The sequence below is a fragment of the Dipodomys merriami genome, unplaced genomic scaffold, assembly GCF_024711535.1.
Source record: "Dipodomys merriami isolate MVZ:Mamm:240054 unplaced genomic scaffold, mDipMer1.0.p SCAF_5, whole genome shotgun sequence".
Taxonomy (NCBI): domain Eukaryota; kingdom Metazoa; phylum Chordata; class Mammalia; order Rodentia; family Heteromyidae; genus Dipodomys; species Dipodomys merriami.
The window spans coordinates 45381940-45399822 of record NW_027206068.1 but is presented as its reverse complement, the minus strand read 5'-3'; the positions used below and the strand labels follow the sequence as shown (position 1 = coordinate 45399822).

At 34.9% G+C, this 17883-nt stretch overlaps 1 protein-coding gene across 6 annotated transcripts in view; it reads right to left on the bottom strand.

Moving 5' to 3' along the window:
- Positions 1 to 17883, bottom strand: part of Umad1 (UBAP1-MVB12-associated (UMA) domain containing 1) — a 160186-nt gene that overhangs the window by 37394 nt on the left and 104909 nt on the right. For all 6 annotated transcript variants that reach the window (XM_069996556.1, XM_069996558.1, XM_069996559.1 and 3 more), the window contains one exon: positions 12199 to 12260. In XM_069996556.1, the coding sequence (XP_069852657.1) occupies positions 12199 to 12260 (62 nt within the window). The remainder of the gene's footprint in view (positions 1 to 12198; positions 12261 to 17883) is intronic.

Below are 17883 nucleotides of genomic sequence, written 5' to 3'. Positions count from 1 at the left end.
TCCTTTACTACCAGGGGTTGGTGGAGTTGTGACTCAATATGGCAAGACTCAAGAGATTTGAGGGGAAACTTTCTAAACACAGGTACTTCTATTCTCCTTTTAATGTCTTCCTGTTTGTTTCCTGGAAAGTAGAGACAATGACTATAATAACTATCTTGCAACCATCAGAAAAAGACTCAAGTGGATGTTGGCTTTCATATTCCTGAGCTCCTGAAGCAAGAAATTCTTTACTTTCCACTACAGTTCTTATCACATAGGAAAGAAAACAATTGCCTTTCAATTCCCTAACTCACAGCTGTCTATAACTTCCAATATTCAGTCCTTTCAGCCTACTTTGACAAGATTTTCAAGGCATCAACCATAACTGTCTTTCAATATGAAAATTTGAAGTGAGTTATTGAATGTCCAGCATATATCAGAAGATGTATCATACATAGGTATTACATAAACATAAAAGAACCATCATTTCCAAGGTAATTTCTTTGTAAATTAGTCTCTTTTATTATATCTTCCATACTGACTTAAAACCAACTTGTAAGCCATCTAAAAAATACATCTACATCAACTCTTTTTTTTTCTTTTTTTTTTTTAGTATATAAAGAAGGAGTCAACCAAGTGATTGATGTGGCCGGAGTTGCAGACTCCTGGGTTATGTTTTGCCTGAGAGCAGCTGGATCCAGGTAATGGCCTGGCTCCTTTCATCAGTATCTTACAATCATCCTATTAGAATGGAGGTCAATGTGACCAAAAACCAGACCCCATTTAGGCATGGTTAAGTAAGGTGTCCAATGTCATACACATTCTCACAGTAAAAAGAAAATACATCTATGTCTACACACGCATGTACACTTATAAATGTATATGTAATTTCAGGGTTTTGTTTTGTTTTTGCCAGTCCTGAGGCTTGAGTTCAGGGCCTGGGCACTATCCCAGAGTGTCATTTGCTCAAGGCTAGCACTCTACCACTTGAACCACAGAGCACTTCCAGCTTTTTCTGTTTATGTGGTACTTAGGAATTGAACCCAGGGTTTCATGCACGCAAGGACACTAAGCCACATTCCCAGCCCTAATTTCATTTTTTTAAAGAAAGAGAAAACTACATTGGAAGTTATACAACTTATAAGTTATTAAAATAAGCCAGGTATGGAAGAATATACTTATAACCCCAGTACTTGGGAGGTGGAGGAAGAAGGATGGAGATTTAGGGGCCAGCCTCTGCTACATAGTGAGTTCTAGGCCCACTAAGGTTATATAGTGTCACCCTGTCTCAAAAAGAAATACATACATCAATAAATACTTAAAAGTATAATGATTTAATATAAGCATTTCATAAATATATGCGCATATTTTAAACCTTTCCTTTACAAAATCAATCTGAAGCACCTAACAGTGATTCACATTAATTTTAAAAATCTTTTCAGGAAAAATAGAGAATAAGAACAAGAACAAAAAGGAAAATGAAGTATGCACATGCATATTTCATTGGATCCTGAATAATTCCTGAAAGTCAGCTGTAAATTTACATCTAAGCTTCATCCTAGTCAAAATAAAATGGAAAAAAATGATTAGGTGCAATATTCACAAAATCGATGAGAATGAGGCAACTACTGCCTGTAGGAGAAAGAAAGCAGTAAGAAAGCAGAGGACCTAAGAGGCACTTCCCACAGGGTAAACTGTCGAATGTGGCAGGCCATGTCTTAGTAATACCTCCATAATAATTCCAGAGTATATTCCACACAAGAGCTTCTCACAGACTTATTCAGTCAAGCTAATGAATAGTGCAGGGAAGGAAATTTGCATAGGACCACAACAATGCAGTAGAATTATACAGTATTCCAATGGGCTGGCTTGAGGTAGCAATAAATCCCAGAACATCTTGGTGAACCAACAAATGCCTGCTCTCCCAACTATTCTCTGATAGAAATCAACTAAAGTAGTATGGTCATGCAACCCTTTGTGGATTCTGGGAAAGTTTTCACAGCCTTTTTATAAATAGTTCTTCTATCCAGGTCTACTTCTGGAGTGCTCTTATAAATATTATATATCAGTCTTTTTCCCCTCTTAAAGAAGTGGCATAAAAGGGAAAGAAAATATAAGTTGCTACTAGTTTAAAAATTTATAGCCTTTAGCTTTTTTATTAGAAGGTGCTAATATGTGGATGCATTTTGGTTTTAGGAAAAATCTATGAATTCACTCTCACAATGATTATGTAATTAAATTAAAAGATGATGTGTGAACGTATGTTCCTAAGAATATGCCATCCCAAACCAGACTTTAAATGATCCTATTGTATGGGTGAAAATTAATCTCAGTTATTCAACAGGATAGTGAGAACACCCAAGTTCATTAAAAAGAAAAACAAAACAGTAATCAAACAACAACAATAAAAATCCAAGTCAGTAAGGAATAGGACCTGCTAAATCTGAAATGAAAGGCAAAACCAAAATAAATGTAATTGAAATTAATTAAATTCTAATTTTTCCTATGTACTTGTGCTAGAATATTTTTGTATTATCACTAAAAGAATTCTTGGAAAGATACAAAGTGGAATATCTAGATAAAGCCAATTAGAACAAATACATATTAGCATGCTACCATTCCATTGCCTAAAGAAGGAATCTCTAAGCTATGTGAAGATATCACATATATGGCTGTACTGAACTCAAATTCTATTGATGCTGTCTCAAGAAGTTGCAACTATAATATGAGCCAAAGTAGGACAAAATAGTGATCATTTGCTACTAATTAAAAACAGGATAGGAAAAAAGACAGCCATGGGAAATAGGGAACATTTGTTCTCCCAACATAGACCTGGCTCATCTTGATGACTTTGTGGCTTCAACCCTACAAAACTGAAAACTAGAAACAGTAACAAGGTGAGTACTTTGAATAGAAACAGAACATTTTATAAAGTTTTTAGATGATAACTTATAAATTGGATAGAAAATAAGATTTGGTATGTAAAAAGCCAGTAGTATGTTCGCATTTTAAGTCTTCCTTCTAAGCTTATATATTTAACACATATATTGGATCTAGCTCCATGTAATGCAGTAACAAGGTTCCAATTCTTTGGTATATTTTCATTCAGAAGACAAGGTAGGCAGTTAAAGCTATATAACTTCAACAAAACAAAGATTGCTGAAGTCAAATAAAGATCCTAGTGGTCATTTTAAGCTATATAGTTTTATCAGCAGAGCTACAAAGCAGCAGGTTAGCAGGTTTCTGGCAAGGAATAATTGGTGCTGAGTAACAGATTGTATACAAGAGCAGAAACACTGTGTAAAACTTATATTACTGCCTTACCCATACCATATGTGCATTTTGGATGGAAACAGTCAGCTCTCACACACCTCACATGGTTAGGCCTACTAGTATGATGAATGAGCATAATGCTGCTAGTTAACCCCAATGGAAGCCAGAAGAAAGCACTAAAATTAAGAATTTTCTATTGTAATTTTTTCCAGTAAAATTGAAATTAGAAAACAGATGCAGTAGTAACAAAACATGCAAATTTGAAGTTATAGAAAAGACTTTTAAAAGCTTGGAGACAAAGATGTTGGGTTAATTCATCTTCACAGTGTTTGGCACAAATAATCTAGCTAGTCATATCCAAACATAAAACCCAAGAGTGTATAGAGTTAGGCTGAGGGTGCAGTCAATGGTAGAGCACTTGACTAGTATGTATAAGACCCTGGATTTGATCACTAGTAACACAATTAAAAATATTCTGTACCAAGAGTCTATAAAGTCAAATAATAATGTTATTTATTCTTTAGTACAAGTACTTAAATCTATCATTTCACAATATAGATTATGTTAGTGACAGCAATGATTGTTTTAGTAATTCTGGTAGGCTGATAATTTACCTGCAAGGATTACTAAAGTATTTCTTCTTAATCAGCACAAAGCTTGATTAGTCTGTTCCTAGAATCTCTTTATTACACACCAAATCCCTATATCTTTTTTTTTTTTTTTGTCGGCCGTGGGGCTTGAACTCTGGGCCTGGGCGCTGTCCCTCAGCTCTTAAGCTCCAGGCGAGCGCTCTACCACTTGAGCTACAGCGCCACTTCCCAAATCCCTATATCTTGACCCACTCTAATCAAAACAGTAATATAAAGATTGGCATTTAGGGGCCAGCACAAATAAGGTCTTGGATTTGGTCTCCAGCACAGGAGATGGGTGGAGCAATGTGTGGGCACAGAGTATAAGTTAGCAGTTGGTGGTAAAACTTCTATTTGATTTCCAAGAGGAAAACAGACATGATTTGTGGAGAGGAAGAGATCTCAGACAGGGCATCTAACTTTCCTAGTTCATGAACTAAGAATCAAAGTTGAAAAGAAGATTAGCAGTGTTCAAAATTTTAGTGAGCAGAAGAGTCCTGCAAAAGTATACTTTCTTCTCTATTCCATGGCCAAGCAATCCAAAAATAAAGGTTGCTATTCTACAAAATCTTCTAAAAAAGTATATGGATGAGAATATGAATGTATTACAGAATAAAATTTGCTGTTTGAATTACAAGGTAATAATCAACCTATGCTCCATTTCTCAAAGAAATCATAAATTTGAAAGACATGTTAAGAGAAACAAGGAACAAAGATCCTGGCATTTCTCTGGCAATGTTGTATTTTTTTAAAGTAACTATAAAAGTAGAAATTAATATCTTCAAACTCAAAGTCTCAGCATCATAGATGGAAGATTTGTAGGTAAATAAATGTTCAAACAGTACTCCACAAAATGCTGTAAAGTTTTTTTTGTGGGGGTGGGGTGGGTGGGGAATAATATGCCTTTTAAAGTGACTTAACGACATTAGAGTTGATTAATAAGAAAAGTTTAATCCATGCTACTTCAAATGAGATCTGAAGAATAACCTCCAAGTCACCTTACTCTTCTCCCTGCTCGAAAATCCTGGGTGATGGGGGACAGATGTTTGGACAAAATCTGATCAGAGGTAGTGCCTCTGTGATCAACTAATTAAGAGATCTTAAACACAAACGAGCTAGGCAGGAAGTGCCAACATATCTTCCTGAAAATCATTTTCAATAGGAGATTATTTCAGTTTTATTATCACACAAAGTAATTCTTCCTATAAACAAAAAATACCTTTGAACACACTGGTTTCTCAGCTACAATATTACTATTATTTAAACGACCAGATGTATTACTATCAACAAACTGGAAAATCAAAATGCAGGAAAGAATGACATAGCCTATCAGCTCAAGTGCAACGACTTTTAGTGTTTTTATGTATCATATCATCTTCCTTCTTAATTTTTACATAGAAGCAATTATAGTGCATATATAGTATTATATATTGTATGTTAACTGAAATTAGCAACTCAAATATCTCTATATGTTATCAAAAGTTCATCATCAATGTGTTATGAAACTGAAAAATACTCTATTCTGAATATAGTATCTCTACTGCACATGAAACTGGTGACTATTTTCTCAGAATAGAGTGTTAAAAATGGATTTACTGTCAAAATATATTAACATCTTCATGCTCTTCATACTATTTGCCAAGATATTTTCCAAAAATAGTTGTACCAACTTAAACTGTCTTTGGTATCAATATCCATTATATCTGTATTTGAACTATGAATATCTTGTGAGAATAAACAGTTTCATAATCATCTTTGTACCACCAACACTTGGAATTTACACACTTGTATACTTACGTAATACTTAAAAAGAAGTTAAAACTGAAATCTTGACATCCTTAGATGAATATTTTCTATGTTTGAAACTTTTCTTGGGAGTCATCCTGAGTCCCTTTTCCCCTATATTATGCAAGTCCAATTCGTTTCTAGACAACACAGACCAATTTTTAATGGGATAATCTTATTCTGCTCCCACGGGGTTATAACCAAAGTTTACATCATATGGAATTCACAAAGCCATAGATGTTTTCATTATTTAAACAACTATCTAAAATAAAAAGTGAGGAAAATTAGTTGTCTAGAGAGTCTGAAGGCTCCTACATCTCTATGAAAAGATAGAGGATAAATGAAACACACAAGAAGAAAACTGAACATATTTTACTGGCATGTCTATTTTATACTTTTTTTTCAAAAAGTTATGTTTAGGCTGGGAGAAGGGGATATACAGGAAAGGAGAGATTTTACCAAAAGGTACAAAATTTCAGATACAAAGACAAATAAGCTTTAATGACTATTATACAGAATGTGTCTATAACAAATAATTCACTGTATATTTCAAAATTACTAAATGAAAAAAGCATGTGAGATGTTAGGTTTATTAATTAATCTGATTTAATCATTCAAAACATTGTAAACATATCAAAATATCTTTACATTCCAGAGACTCTAATATCATGTAATTAACAACTTTAGAAAAAATTTTTTATTATTTCTACACTGACTTACTTATGGACTTCGCAACTGCTTATAAATTTCCTAGTACAATTAGCTATGAATTGGCTTAACTATTCAATGAGAAATTTATATTAAATATGCAATAAGCTACTTTGGTTAACAGAAGTTGAGGGTATTAATGCCAAAGTTTATACTTATAAACTATTTTTGTGTCTTCTGTCAGTATAACCACAGGACTACTGCAATACCACCAACTGATAATAATCTTTATAAATCCTACTGTGCAGCTATACCATCTGTTAGTTATTATTTTATGTGTCACCACACACATATGTGAATCAGTTATCACTCACGATAAATACACAAATAGAATTATGGTTTTGTGGAAGGTTTTTTATGATTGTAGTTTATTATCTTTAGGCTAGTAAGTAAATAAAATATTCCTCAGTCTTGGAGAGCAAAAAACAAAATGTAAATTTTAAAAATTATCTTCATAATTATATTAAAAACTGACACATATCCACAAAATATATCTACATAAACAAAAACAGCAAGTTCATTGGCAGCTAATATAATTCCTATTTTCATAATACAAAACATTTTCTAAGACTGCACAGTAGAAAAGAGTAACTATGTATTTTCAGTGTTTATTCTCTTATGAGATGAATCAATCATGATGGCAACAACTCAAAACTGGGCCTCCTCTGAGTTTGTTAGACTAGCAGAAGGCAGTAAGTAGATAGAACATCATTACAATTTACTATCAAAATCTACCCAGAACAGTAATGAGAAAAAGAAGGAACAGAAGGATGTGGATAAATCCCTTAACTGGATAATTAGTTCAAATTATAACTCTTCTTACAAATACTAGAGTTTAATGACTTTAATAAGCCCAAACATGGTTTTAACTGGAAACCATACTATATACCAAAACATTATGAACTATGCTAAATTACTAATGACTTTTAAAGCATGGTCTAAATAACGTACAACTTGAGAAAATTATGTTTTAATGACTACAAACTCAATGATATTTAATGAATCCTATTTTAGGTGATGGTATCTTAGGATCATACATAGGCAACTACAAGGTAGAAACATTAACTAAATCAACTCATTTCTGAAGGAAATCCTAAACTATGTTAGTAGAGGGAATGAAAAAGAAATCAACAACCTTCAAGAAGTACTACATGTAAGTAACTACAGAAAAATTGCTATTGGCTGACAGCTCATCTAAGGCATGAAATCTTTCTTAATTCTCCATTATACTACTTTTTCTTCCACTGAATTCCCACATCTATCTTTGTGATCATGGGGTTTAAAGAATTTTTTTTGTTCTGTGTTAATTGTAGTAATGTTGAATTTTCTAACTTTCCATGAATAGACTGAGGATTCCTGTAAGTCAGAATTCTTGAGTTTTACATATTTTTATGTCCTCACACCCCTGTGTCTAACATGATCCCTGGAATTTTGTAGGCATGTATGTTTATCTGAATTTACCAAAACCCTTATTTTAGTATAGTAAAGGTCCTGAGAAAAGTAAGTTATATTTTTGTAACTATGAATGCTTCATGGTTCAGTTTTATGGAACCTCTATTAATTTACCAACTTTGTTCTCATTATAAATAATATTTCTAGATTTTTTTATTATTAAAATAATAAAAATCAGGGCTGGGAAGGTGGCTCAGTGGTAGAGTGCTTGCCTTGCATGCATGAGGCCCTGGGTTCGATTCCTCAGCACCACATAACCAGAAAAAAAAAAGCCGGAAGTGGCACTATGGCTCAAGTGGGGCGTGCTTGCCTTGAGCTGAAGAGCTGAGGCCAGGCCCAGATAGTACAATTGTGGTAGTACAATAATTATAATTGCTTACTCACATGTCTCTATATTTTACAAGGTAACTGATGTAAAAGTGCCAAAAATAAAGACTTTTAAGTAAAAACTCTTTTTACAGTGAGAGAAGATTTAACTGTGTAACAATATAAAACAGAAAATAAAACTTAAAAAAATAAAAATATAATAAAAAAATTAAAAATTAAAAAAAACTTAATAAAAATATTTACTCATAAGTGATCCCTTATTAACTCAGTTATCCACCCATAAATTACAAGTGGGCATTACATAACATCACATATGTCAAACAGTATGAAAGTTCTGAGGCTAGGAAAGTATAATTCCCTGTAACCCTGGAGTCATCAAGCACAGTGTAAGTAGTAAGAGGACACTGTGGATGTCCCTGTCTGAAGGAGCAGAATAAAGGGCTCATAAATGAGGTAACATTTAAACACAATTCAGGGTCTAAAGCTGGGCGCTGGTGGCTCACGCCTGTAATCCTAGCTACTCAGGAGGCTGAGATCTGAGGATCATGGTTCAAAGCCAGCCCAGGCAGGAAAGTCCGTGAGACTCTTATCTCCAATAAAAACCACTTGAAAACCAGAAGTGACACTGTGGTTCAAGTGGCAGAGCGCTTGCCTTGAGCTGAAGAGCTGAGGGACAGCGCCCAGGCCCAGAGTTCAAGCCCCATGACCGACCAAAACAAAACAAAAACAGAATTCAGGGTCTAAGATTTATTTTTTAGGCTTATGGGTATTTGTGGTATAGAAGTAACAGTCCGCTGTTCATTTTTAGAATAATATTTCAGAAGAAACTGCTGTTCTAATAATAATCTAGTAAAGAGATGAAGATGAAGTTGGGGCAGGAGAAAGCAGATTTGGAAGATAATTGGTAGGTACACAGATTTTATGAGAGGGTGAGAAAAATGAATCCAAATGACAAGCCTTTGATTTGGCAGATGGATGATGACATTAAATGCAATCTAAGTCATAAGTTAACAAGTTTTTATTATATATCTTCTATGTATAATACACTCACATCTAACAGATGAGGTCTATTTTCATTCTAGTGAGAGAAAACAGAGTACACATGTGAATAATCTAAGCTAGTAAAACAGGTAATGGAGAAAATAAAATGAAGTTATGTAATGCTGACTATGGGGGAGGGACACTATCAAAGACTGTCATAAGAAGTGACACTTAAATGAGAATAGAGGAAAGATGTGAAGCTCTGGTTTAACGGGGTGGGACACCAAACAGAAAGGCTGACAGCAAAAACAATGTAATCTCAAAAAAGAATAGGAAGGCAGTGTTTTGTGGGGGTATGTAATGAAAATATAGAGAGAAATGAAACTAGAGAAGACTGAGATCCCTATTTATTTTTCTTACAGTGATTGAGTAGTTAGAAGATTTTAAGAAAGGAATGATGTCATCTGATTTCTACTTCTGTCACGCTAAGGAGGAAGACTGGAGGTAGAGTCCCGGTTAAAGTGATAGATTAGACTGTTCTAACAGTGACAATGTGGAGAAGTGGTTGAAATCTAGACGAGGTTAAGATTACAAGACTTGCTGATGAGCCAGATATGGCATTGAAGGGAACAGAAGAGCCAAAAGTGATCCATGGGATTCATTTCTAAACCACTACAAAGAGGGGAGAGATATTAAAAGGAGAAAACTAGATAGAGAAATTATTCAGGATGACAGGGACAGAAAAGAATAGTTCTTCTATGTTCAAGTAAACTTCTAAGTAAAATATAAGTAGATAGATATACATATAGAAATTGGGAGAAAGGTCTGCGTGGAAAATTCTTTAAATTCTACAAAAACTTTAAAGCCATGAGACTAAATAAGACTCGTCTTGACTATATCAATAAATATAAGGTAGAGAGTATGAAGCAACTTTTAGATTTTTAAAAGAGAAACAATGATTTCCATTTTAAACACTTAAGGTCAAGATAAATGTTTATCTAAAATATTTTATTACTCTTGCAGTATTATTTAATTCTGCAGTCTCCTTTACAAGGTCTCTATTTTTTATGCTATCTCAATTAGCTTCCTTACAGCAAACACTATCCTTCCCCTAATGCCAAGAAGCTATTCAGAAAGCACTTCTGAAGCATTTTTTATAGCATAAATACAAACATCTGGCTGTAATGATTAAAAATTTATTAATTAATAAAAAAATCTAGAAAATAGTACAGTAATGAGCCACTTTAAAATCTCTTAAGGACTATGACTTAAAAAGCTCTTCTCCCTAAGAAATAATCTTGGAATTCTATCGATGGGTCGACATTGAAAAATAACCAGTATTGGTTATTTTTGTATGCTATTGTCTGAATGTTAGGGGAAATATGAGGGAATTCCTCAAATTCATACATTTAAACCAAATTCTGAACATGGTAGTATTGAGATGTATGGCTTTAGGGACATAATTAGGCCACAAAGGTGGAGCAATTGTGAATGTGACTGGTTTCTCTATAAGGGGCTAAGACACTAAATAAAGTTCTAAGTGAGAACTCAATGAGAATAGCATCAAATGTGAACCAAAGCAGATTTTTACAAAACAGCAAATCTGCTTGCACATCAATCTTTCCAGCACTCAGAACTTTAAGAAATAAATGTCTGTTGTTTCTAAGCTATCCATTGTATGATATTTTATTATAGAAGCTTGAATATAGTAAGATACTAAGTGTTGAACTTGGGTAATAATGGCTGATTTCTGAACTATCCTGCTGGTCTAATCTCAAATAATCAAATATTTCCTACCAAAGATGCTACTCAGGGTCAGCACTCACTAAGTGAATTAATGAGAGATCAAGATGCTTCTGTAAAAGACAAATTTTTCTTTGTCCTTGAATCTTTATCTTTTTCCATCCCTACTTACTCATGTTCTTACACAACACCTTTAGTTCAATTAGAGCTTAATAAACAACTACTGTAATACATGAATAAACAAGTGAACACTTTCATGAAAAATATGATTTTTTTGTTCCTTTTCATGAATCTTTTCTTACATCTTTAAGGTTTTTCCCAATTACAAAATATCTGCTCAGTGAAAACAATATTAATATAAAAATAAAAATCTCTTGTTACTTTCTACCTATAGCTCCTAGTTGTACTAATTTTTTCATTTAACAAACATTTTTGACTGCCCAAGTTTGCTAAGTATATGGGGATACTACAATAAACAGTCTGAGTCACTAATATCTCTTTCTCTCTTTGTCTCCTCTCTGTTCCTGCTATGTCTCCCTCTCCTCTTTCTCTTTCCCCCTTTCTCTGGTTGCAGGTAGCAATACCCTCCCCCCTGCAACAATGAAATGGTCCACAAGGAAAGAGTAGAAGTTATTATTATTTATCCTCAGAGAACTATACATTAAGTGTCTTGTCTAGTTTACACCAGAGAACTCTTACTGCATTTCACTCACTTCCAAAGGTTGGCTACAAAGGATGTCACTCTGTCAAAAGATTCAAAATCCATGGATATCTCTCCCACCCTAATACTTAACATTTTTCTTGAAGATGATTATTTCAGTGGATAAGCAATGTTAATATATTTCTATATAGTATGCAAAAGCATCTTGGTGATATTTTCAAGTACCCTCAAGGAGCAAATAGCTTTCTCATGTAAAAAAAAATACTTTCATCTTTCTACAGAACAATGTCAAGTGCTACACAGGAAAAATAATTCTGAATACATTTTTCAAGCCTTTATCTATAGGTTCATATATTATCTATTTAGTCAACTGTGCTAAAAAAAATAGTCCAGATGCTTTAACTTTTGCACTCTATCCACACACACCCCCATCCGCACTTTTTTAACAGAAAGTTTCTACTTCCAGCAACAGGAAAAACTTAGCAACTGGACAGTCATTCTTTGTTCTAGTATCCCCTGACTTTCTGCAGATCACCTGTTTCTTGGTAACAGCACCAGTCTGCATGGAAAGAGTGGAAGCTACTGTTTATTCTCAGAAGACTATGTAGTAAGTGACTTGTTTAGTTTTACTCCAGAGAAGTCTTACTGCATTTCACTCACCTCTGAAGGTTGGTTGCCTTCTACCTCAGAAGTTTTACTTTGTAGCTCATTTGTTGTATCTCCTGAGAAGAAAAAACAGAAACAAAACAACTTTACCATACTATTTTGTTTTCTATTTATTTGAATTTTTTGTCATTATATATTCCATATCAACAGAAGCAAGCACTATTGCTTGCTGTATAATAAATAATTTATAAGAATGAAGCCGGGCACAAGTGGCTCACGCCTGTAATCCTAGCTACTCAGGAGGCTGAGATCTGAGGATCGTGGTTCAAAGCCAGCCCGGGCAGGAAAGTCCGTAAGACCCTTATCTCCAATAAACCATTAGAAAACCGAAGCAGTGTGTGGCTCAAGTGGTAGAGTGCTGGCCTTGAGCTGAAGAGTGCAGGGACAGTGCCCAGGCCCAGAGTTCAAGCCCCACGACCGACCAAAAAAAAAAAAAAAAAAAGAATGACAATTTTGTATAGGTCTCATAAATCATCCATAAACACATATACTTACAACATAAATCAGAATATATTCTGCTTTATATAGGTTTACAATGGAAAAAATCAAATAAATTCGTATTTTACATATCATGTCATATTTTAGATATGGCTTGAATAGAAGACAATTTACTTTAAAATAAATGCTCTTTATGATATGTATAATTAATTGTCCTCCAAATTAATATTTTTCACGAGTTACTTTTTATAAATGTTGTCTCTGGATTTCATTGGTGTAGAAATGAATCTCTATGTATCAATGAACCAAAATGCCTATCAATAGTTATTGGCAGAAAAAGACAATGAACAAATACATCGATTAGCTTTCAATTAATCCTTTGGTACCTAAAGCTGGTGCCTGGGTGGGTGGTATTAATAAATTAATTTGAATTAGGATGATTTGAAAGACAACAGGACAGGTATAAACATAGTTGAACAAGTTTAATATAGGCTTAACTGATTTACTAATGACCTATTTCAATTTAATTATCACTAACAGTTGGTAATTAACATGTGATAGGTATACAATCAATTAGCCTACTACTTTAGACTTTAATAAAAGGCTAATTTAGCAATTTGTAAATTGTTCTTCCCACAAAAATGAAGCAGGATTAGGAATGTCTACTAGAGAGAAAATTACCAAATTTGTGGATGAAAGTTTGGTTGACACTACAGGTCAGAAGAAGGTTTCTTTTTTTTTTTTTTTGGCCAGTCCTGGAACTTGAACTCAGGGCCTGGACACTGTCCCTGAGCTTCTTTTTTTTTTTTTTTTGGGTCCGGTCGTGGGGCCTGAACTCTGGGCCTGGGCGCTGTCCCTCAGCTCTTCAGCTCAAGGCTAGCGCTCTACCACTTGAGCCACAGCGCCACTTCCGGCTTTTTTCTTTTTGCTTATGTGGTGCTGAGGAATTGAACCTAGGGCCTCGAGCATGCAAGGCAAGCACTCTACCACTGAGCCACCTTCCCAGCCCCAGAAGAAGGTTTCTATATAGGGCATAGTATTAAGAGTAATGATTGTGGATAAAGCATGGAAAACATTGAGTGTAATGGTTTTGTATGAAACATAAAAGTTTAGTTTGTCAGTGGCTATGATGAGGAAGAGCCCTGTGAAAATTTCAAAGTCATAAATAAAATTCTGTTAAATCCTAAAACCATGAAAAAACTAAAGATAATTTGATTCCCTAAATATTTAAAATAATATAGTCATTAGCTTTGTTCACAGTTGTATGTAACATTATTATTGTTGTGCAAGGCCCAGAACAGGTGTTCAATAAATTAGCAAATTTCTCTTTATAGTTTCTCACTTATAAATCTGTCACAAAAGACTTCAATGTATTTTATAAAAAACTGTATTTGAGCATAGAGTAAGGCTTTAAGGCAGATTTATGGAATACCACTTTGAAATACTATTACTAGTGATTCATAATTATGGCATGACTTATATTTTAAACTTATTAATAGGAAAGTACTAGGAACTTTTGGGTTATGCATATAGGTAACAAAGTTAATTATTGTTACATAAAAAAATCAACCTACTCTTGTAACTCAGGATGTCAAATAACTTGACTCTTTAAGTCACTGTTTATACTGATCAGTTACAACCAGTTGAAAAGGAGCCTTATTTTTGAAATCCCCATTATCTCTGTCAGTTAAGGATATGATATCCATCTCTAATTTGCAGAAGGAGAAACCTTTGCAGATGGAGAAACTAAAGTACAAAAAGTTTAGTTTGCTAAGTAAGGATACAGACAACCAAAGAAATATGGTCTGCATAATAACTCAAAGTATGTTTAATGACACTGGGAAAAAAGAGGACCCTTTGAGGCCAGAGATGTTGAACATTTCTTCAAGTGTCTATTAGATTCTAGGAGAACTCAAATAATGTAATTCTTTAAAAAGAACTAAGTCAAAGCCTAACAAGTACCAGGAAATGGGTACTTGCAAGAGAGGAGGGTGGAGCCAAGGGGCAAGGAGTAGAACAATGAAGAGGAGAAGGGGAGAGAATGGAGGCAAGAATTCATTGTGTATACCACAGAATTGAGAAAGGGAAGGGGTGGGTTTGCAGGTGGGGGTGGTGGTGAAGATATTGGAAGTGATAACCCAGATCAAGATGCATTTACATAACTTCTGTGTTATTTAAACCTGGGTAGACTCAATACATAACCTGAAAATTAAGAAAAGTAAGGGAAGGGTTGGGACAGGTGAGTGAAAATTTGAAAATCTGGTCAAGATTCAGTGTATTCACAAACTGCTTTGGTGAATGGCAACTCCTTTGTAGAACTACTTAAAGATATTTTTAACAACCCCCCCACACAGTTGTACATAACAAAATATGTATAACTCACAATTAAAGTCACAGCCTAAGAAAGATGATCTCTTAAAATAATTACTATTTGACTGTCATACAGGCACACAAACGCTGTATATGACTAAATTATCTAGCACAAAATCTATGCTTCTTTTGCCATTTCTTATTTCAAGGTGAGTATCTACACAAAATTTTCTTCATTTTTTTCCCTACTGTTTGAACAACCAGGAAGGTTATCAGCCAGTATTCTTGACATCATACAACACATCTGCCTGGAAGCAATGCAGAATCACTATTTACTGAAATGCCATGTCTGGCGATGACTCAGATAAGACAGTAACTGATTACAAGGAAAATTGCCATCTGCAAGATTATTTCTCTATAAACAAAGGCACAAAATGAAAGCAGAACAAATGATTGAAGGACAGAATAAGTCACAATAAAATACAGTGCTTAAATGTTTTCCAACTGAAGAATTATTTTATCACAGGAAAATTCACTTATATTCTATGTTTTCTATAACCCACATAAAAGTTAGACAATTTGGGATATAAGGAATGTAAAACAAGGTACCTTAGTTTCTAAATAGCCTTAACTTTTGCTTACATGTTGGATGGACTAAAAAAATTCATTTGAATTGCAGTCACTTAAAAAAATTAACTGATATTTTCACAATATTTTACTTTGCATAGGTTTTAAAAAACATCACAGTTGGTTACTGTTGGGCAATAAGGTCTCCCCCACTCCCCTAGTTAACAGGTAAATGAACCATCAAGCGTCAGAGGCACTTGGTGACCTGCCAAGGTCTTTTAGATAGAAGACAGTCACATTGAGGCAGAACCCATCTCCAGGGTCTGATGAAGAGAGCTGCGATCAGTGGAAGTTAAAGGTCAGAGTGTGAAGAAAAGAGCCAACAGCTCTGAAAGGAAATTTTGAAGGCAGGATTTGGTGCTGGTTCCACTCCAGAACTCCCCCCCCCTCCATTCCCTTTTGCCACCCTACTCCTCACAGCTTAACTTTTCTTCCCTTTCTGAGGTGATGTCAAATACTTCTGCCCAGAACAAGCCTCTATCCTTCCTTCTAGTCTTTTCAAATAAACATAGTTTCCTTAATATTTTTTCAAAAGTTTGTAAGAACAGAAACGAAGTAAAAAATTCCTTTTATATCACAAGTATGCAATTTTGTTTAAAATGTAGGTTTTATTTAAAGGATTAAGTAAATGACAAAGGTCACATATATATACTAATAAAATTTTGTTAGAATTTAAAAGACAAAAGTAAAATTCTCCAATAGTTTAGATTAAGAGTTAGCCATTTCTATTAAAGGCCAGACAGTAAATATTTTAGGTTTTGCAGGCCATATGGTCTGTGTCACAACTTCACAACACGGTCATTGTAGCCAAAAGCAGCCACAGACAATATGTAAGCTAGTAAGTATGGCTATGATCCAATACAATCTTATTTATAAAAACAGGTGGTAGGCTGTAGTTTACCAAACCCTGTTTTAGAGGAATATATACACTGCACTAGGGTTAAAAAACTGGATAATAGCCGGGCGCTGGTGGCTCACGCCTGTAATCCTAGCTACTCAGGAGGCTGAGATCTGAGGATCACTGTTCAAAGCCAGTCCGGGCAGGAGAGACCATGAGACTCCTATCTCCAATAAACCACCAGAAAACCGGAAGTGGCGCTGTAGCTCAAGTGGTAGAGTGCTCGCCTTGAGCTGAAGAGCTGAGGGACAGCACCCAGGCCCAGAGTTCAAGCCCCACGGCCGACCAAAAAAAAAAAAAACAAAAACAAAAAACTGGATAATATTTGAGCTGCATAAGGACATGAAAAAGGGACAGTCATTGAATGACTATCATCTTAATCTTATTCTACTTGGTGCAGAAGGAAGGCAGGAGAGGAGAAATGGTGGCATAAAGAGTGAGCACTAGGAGCAAGGGAAAACAGAAAAGATTCCCAGGCATGGGAGTCAATCTGAATGTCTCTGTAGTTCACAAAGGGGAGGCTTGTCTGGAGGTCTTGATGAGGAAATCCTTGGTTTATGCTCTATTGACTTTATTCCTTACCTCACTCCACTTCTCTGTCTGTGGATTGGTGAGTTAGGGAGTACTTAGGTGCATATGGTTCTGTCCCTTCTCTTTCTCTCAAGAATGGAAAAAAAAAAAAGAAATGTACTCATTATCTTGCCCATGTAATTGTAACCCCTCTGTACAGTATTTTCATTTTATGTCTCTTCCCCACAATATAACCCCTGCTTTCACTGTATTTGATGTCGTTATAATTTGTGGAGGAAAGGGGAAAAACAAATCATTTAAATAGGGATACAGATGGACCCACTGCAACAATGAGATGTACAAGTCCTTATGTCGAAAACGAACTTTACAACTTTGGTGCGGGGGTGGGGGGGGGAGGATTGGGTGGGGGGAGGATGTGGGGAAACAAAGGAGGAGACTACAATGCTTGATAAGAAATGTACTCATTATCTTGCCCATGTAATTGTAACCCCTCTGTACAGTATTTTCACAATAAAAATAAAATAAAATAATTAAAAAAAAAAAAAAAGAATGGAAGACCACACGGAATTTGTTACTCTAATCCTCTTCAGCAGCCTCCTATTTAGGGATGCCTGCTCCAGTCCTTCACAGCTGAGAGAAACTCACTCTAATTCTGGGAGTCAGATTAAGAAATACATTCTTCTCCAAGATCTAAGTTACATTCTTCCATGAAAGCTTGTTTAGGCAATATTAGACTTTAATCTCCATTAGTCCCCTTTTACTCTTTTAAATCGACCAGTTCTCATCTGAGAAGGGGGATGATGTTAGTTAGTAGCATGCCCTTGGGCAGAGGAGCATCAGAAAAGGGTTCATGTGGATGAAGCTGGAGCATATTT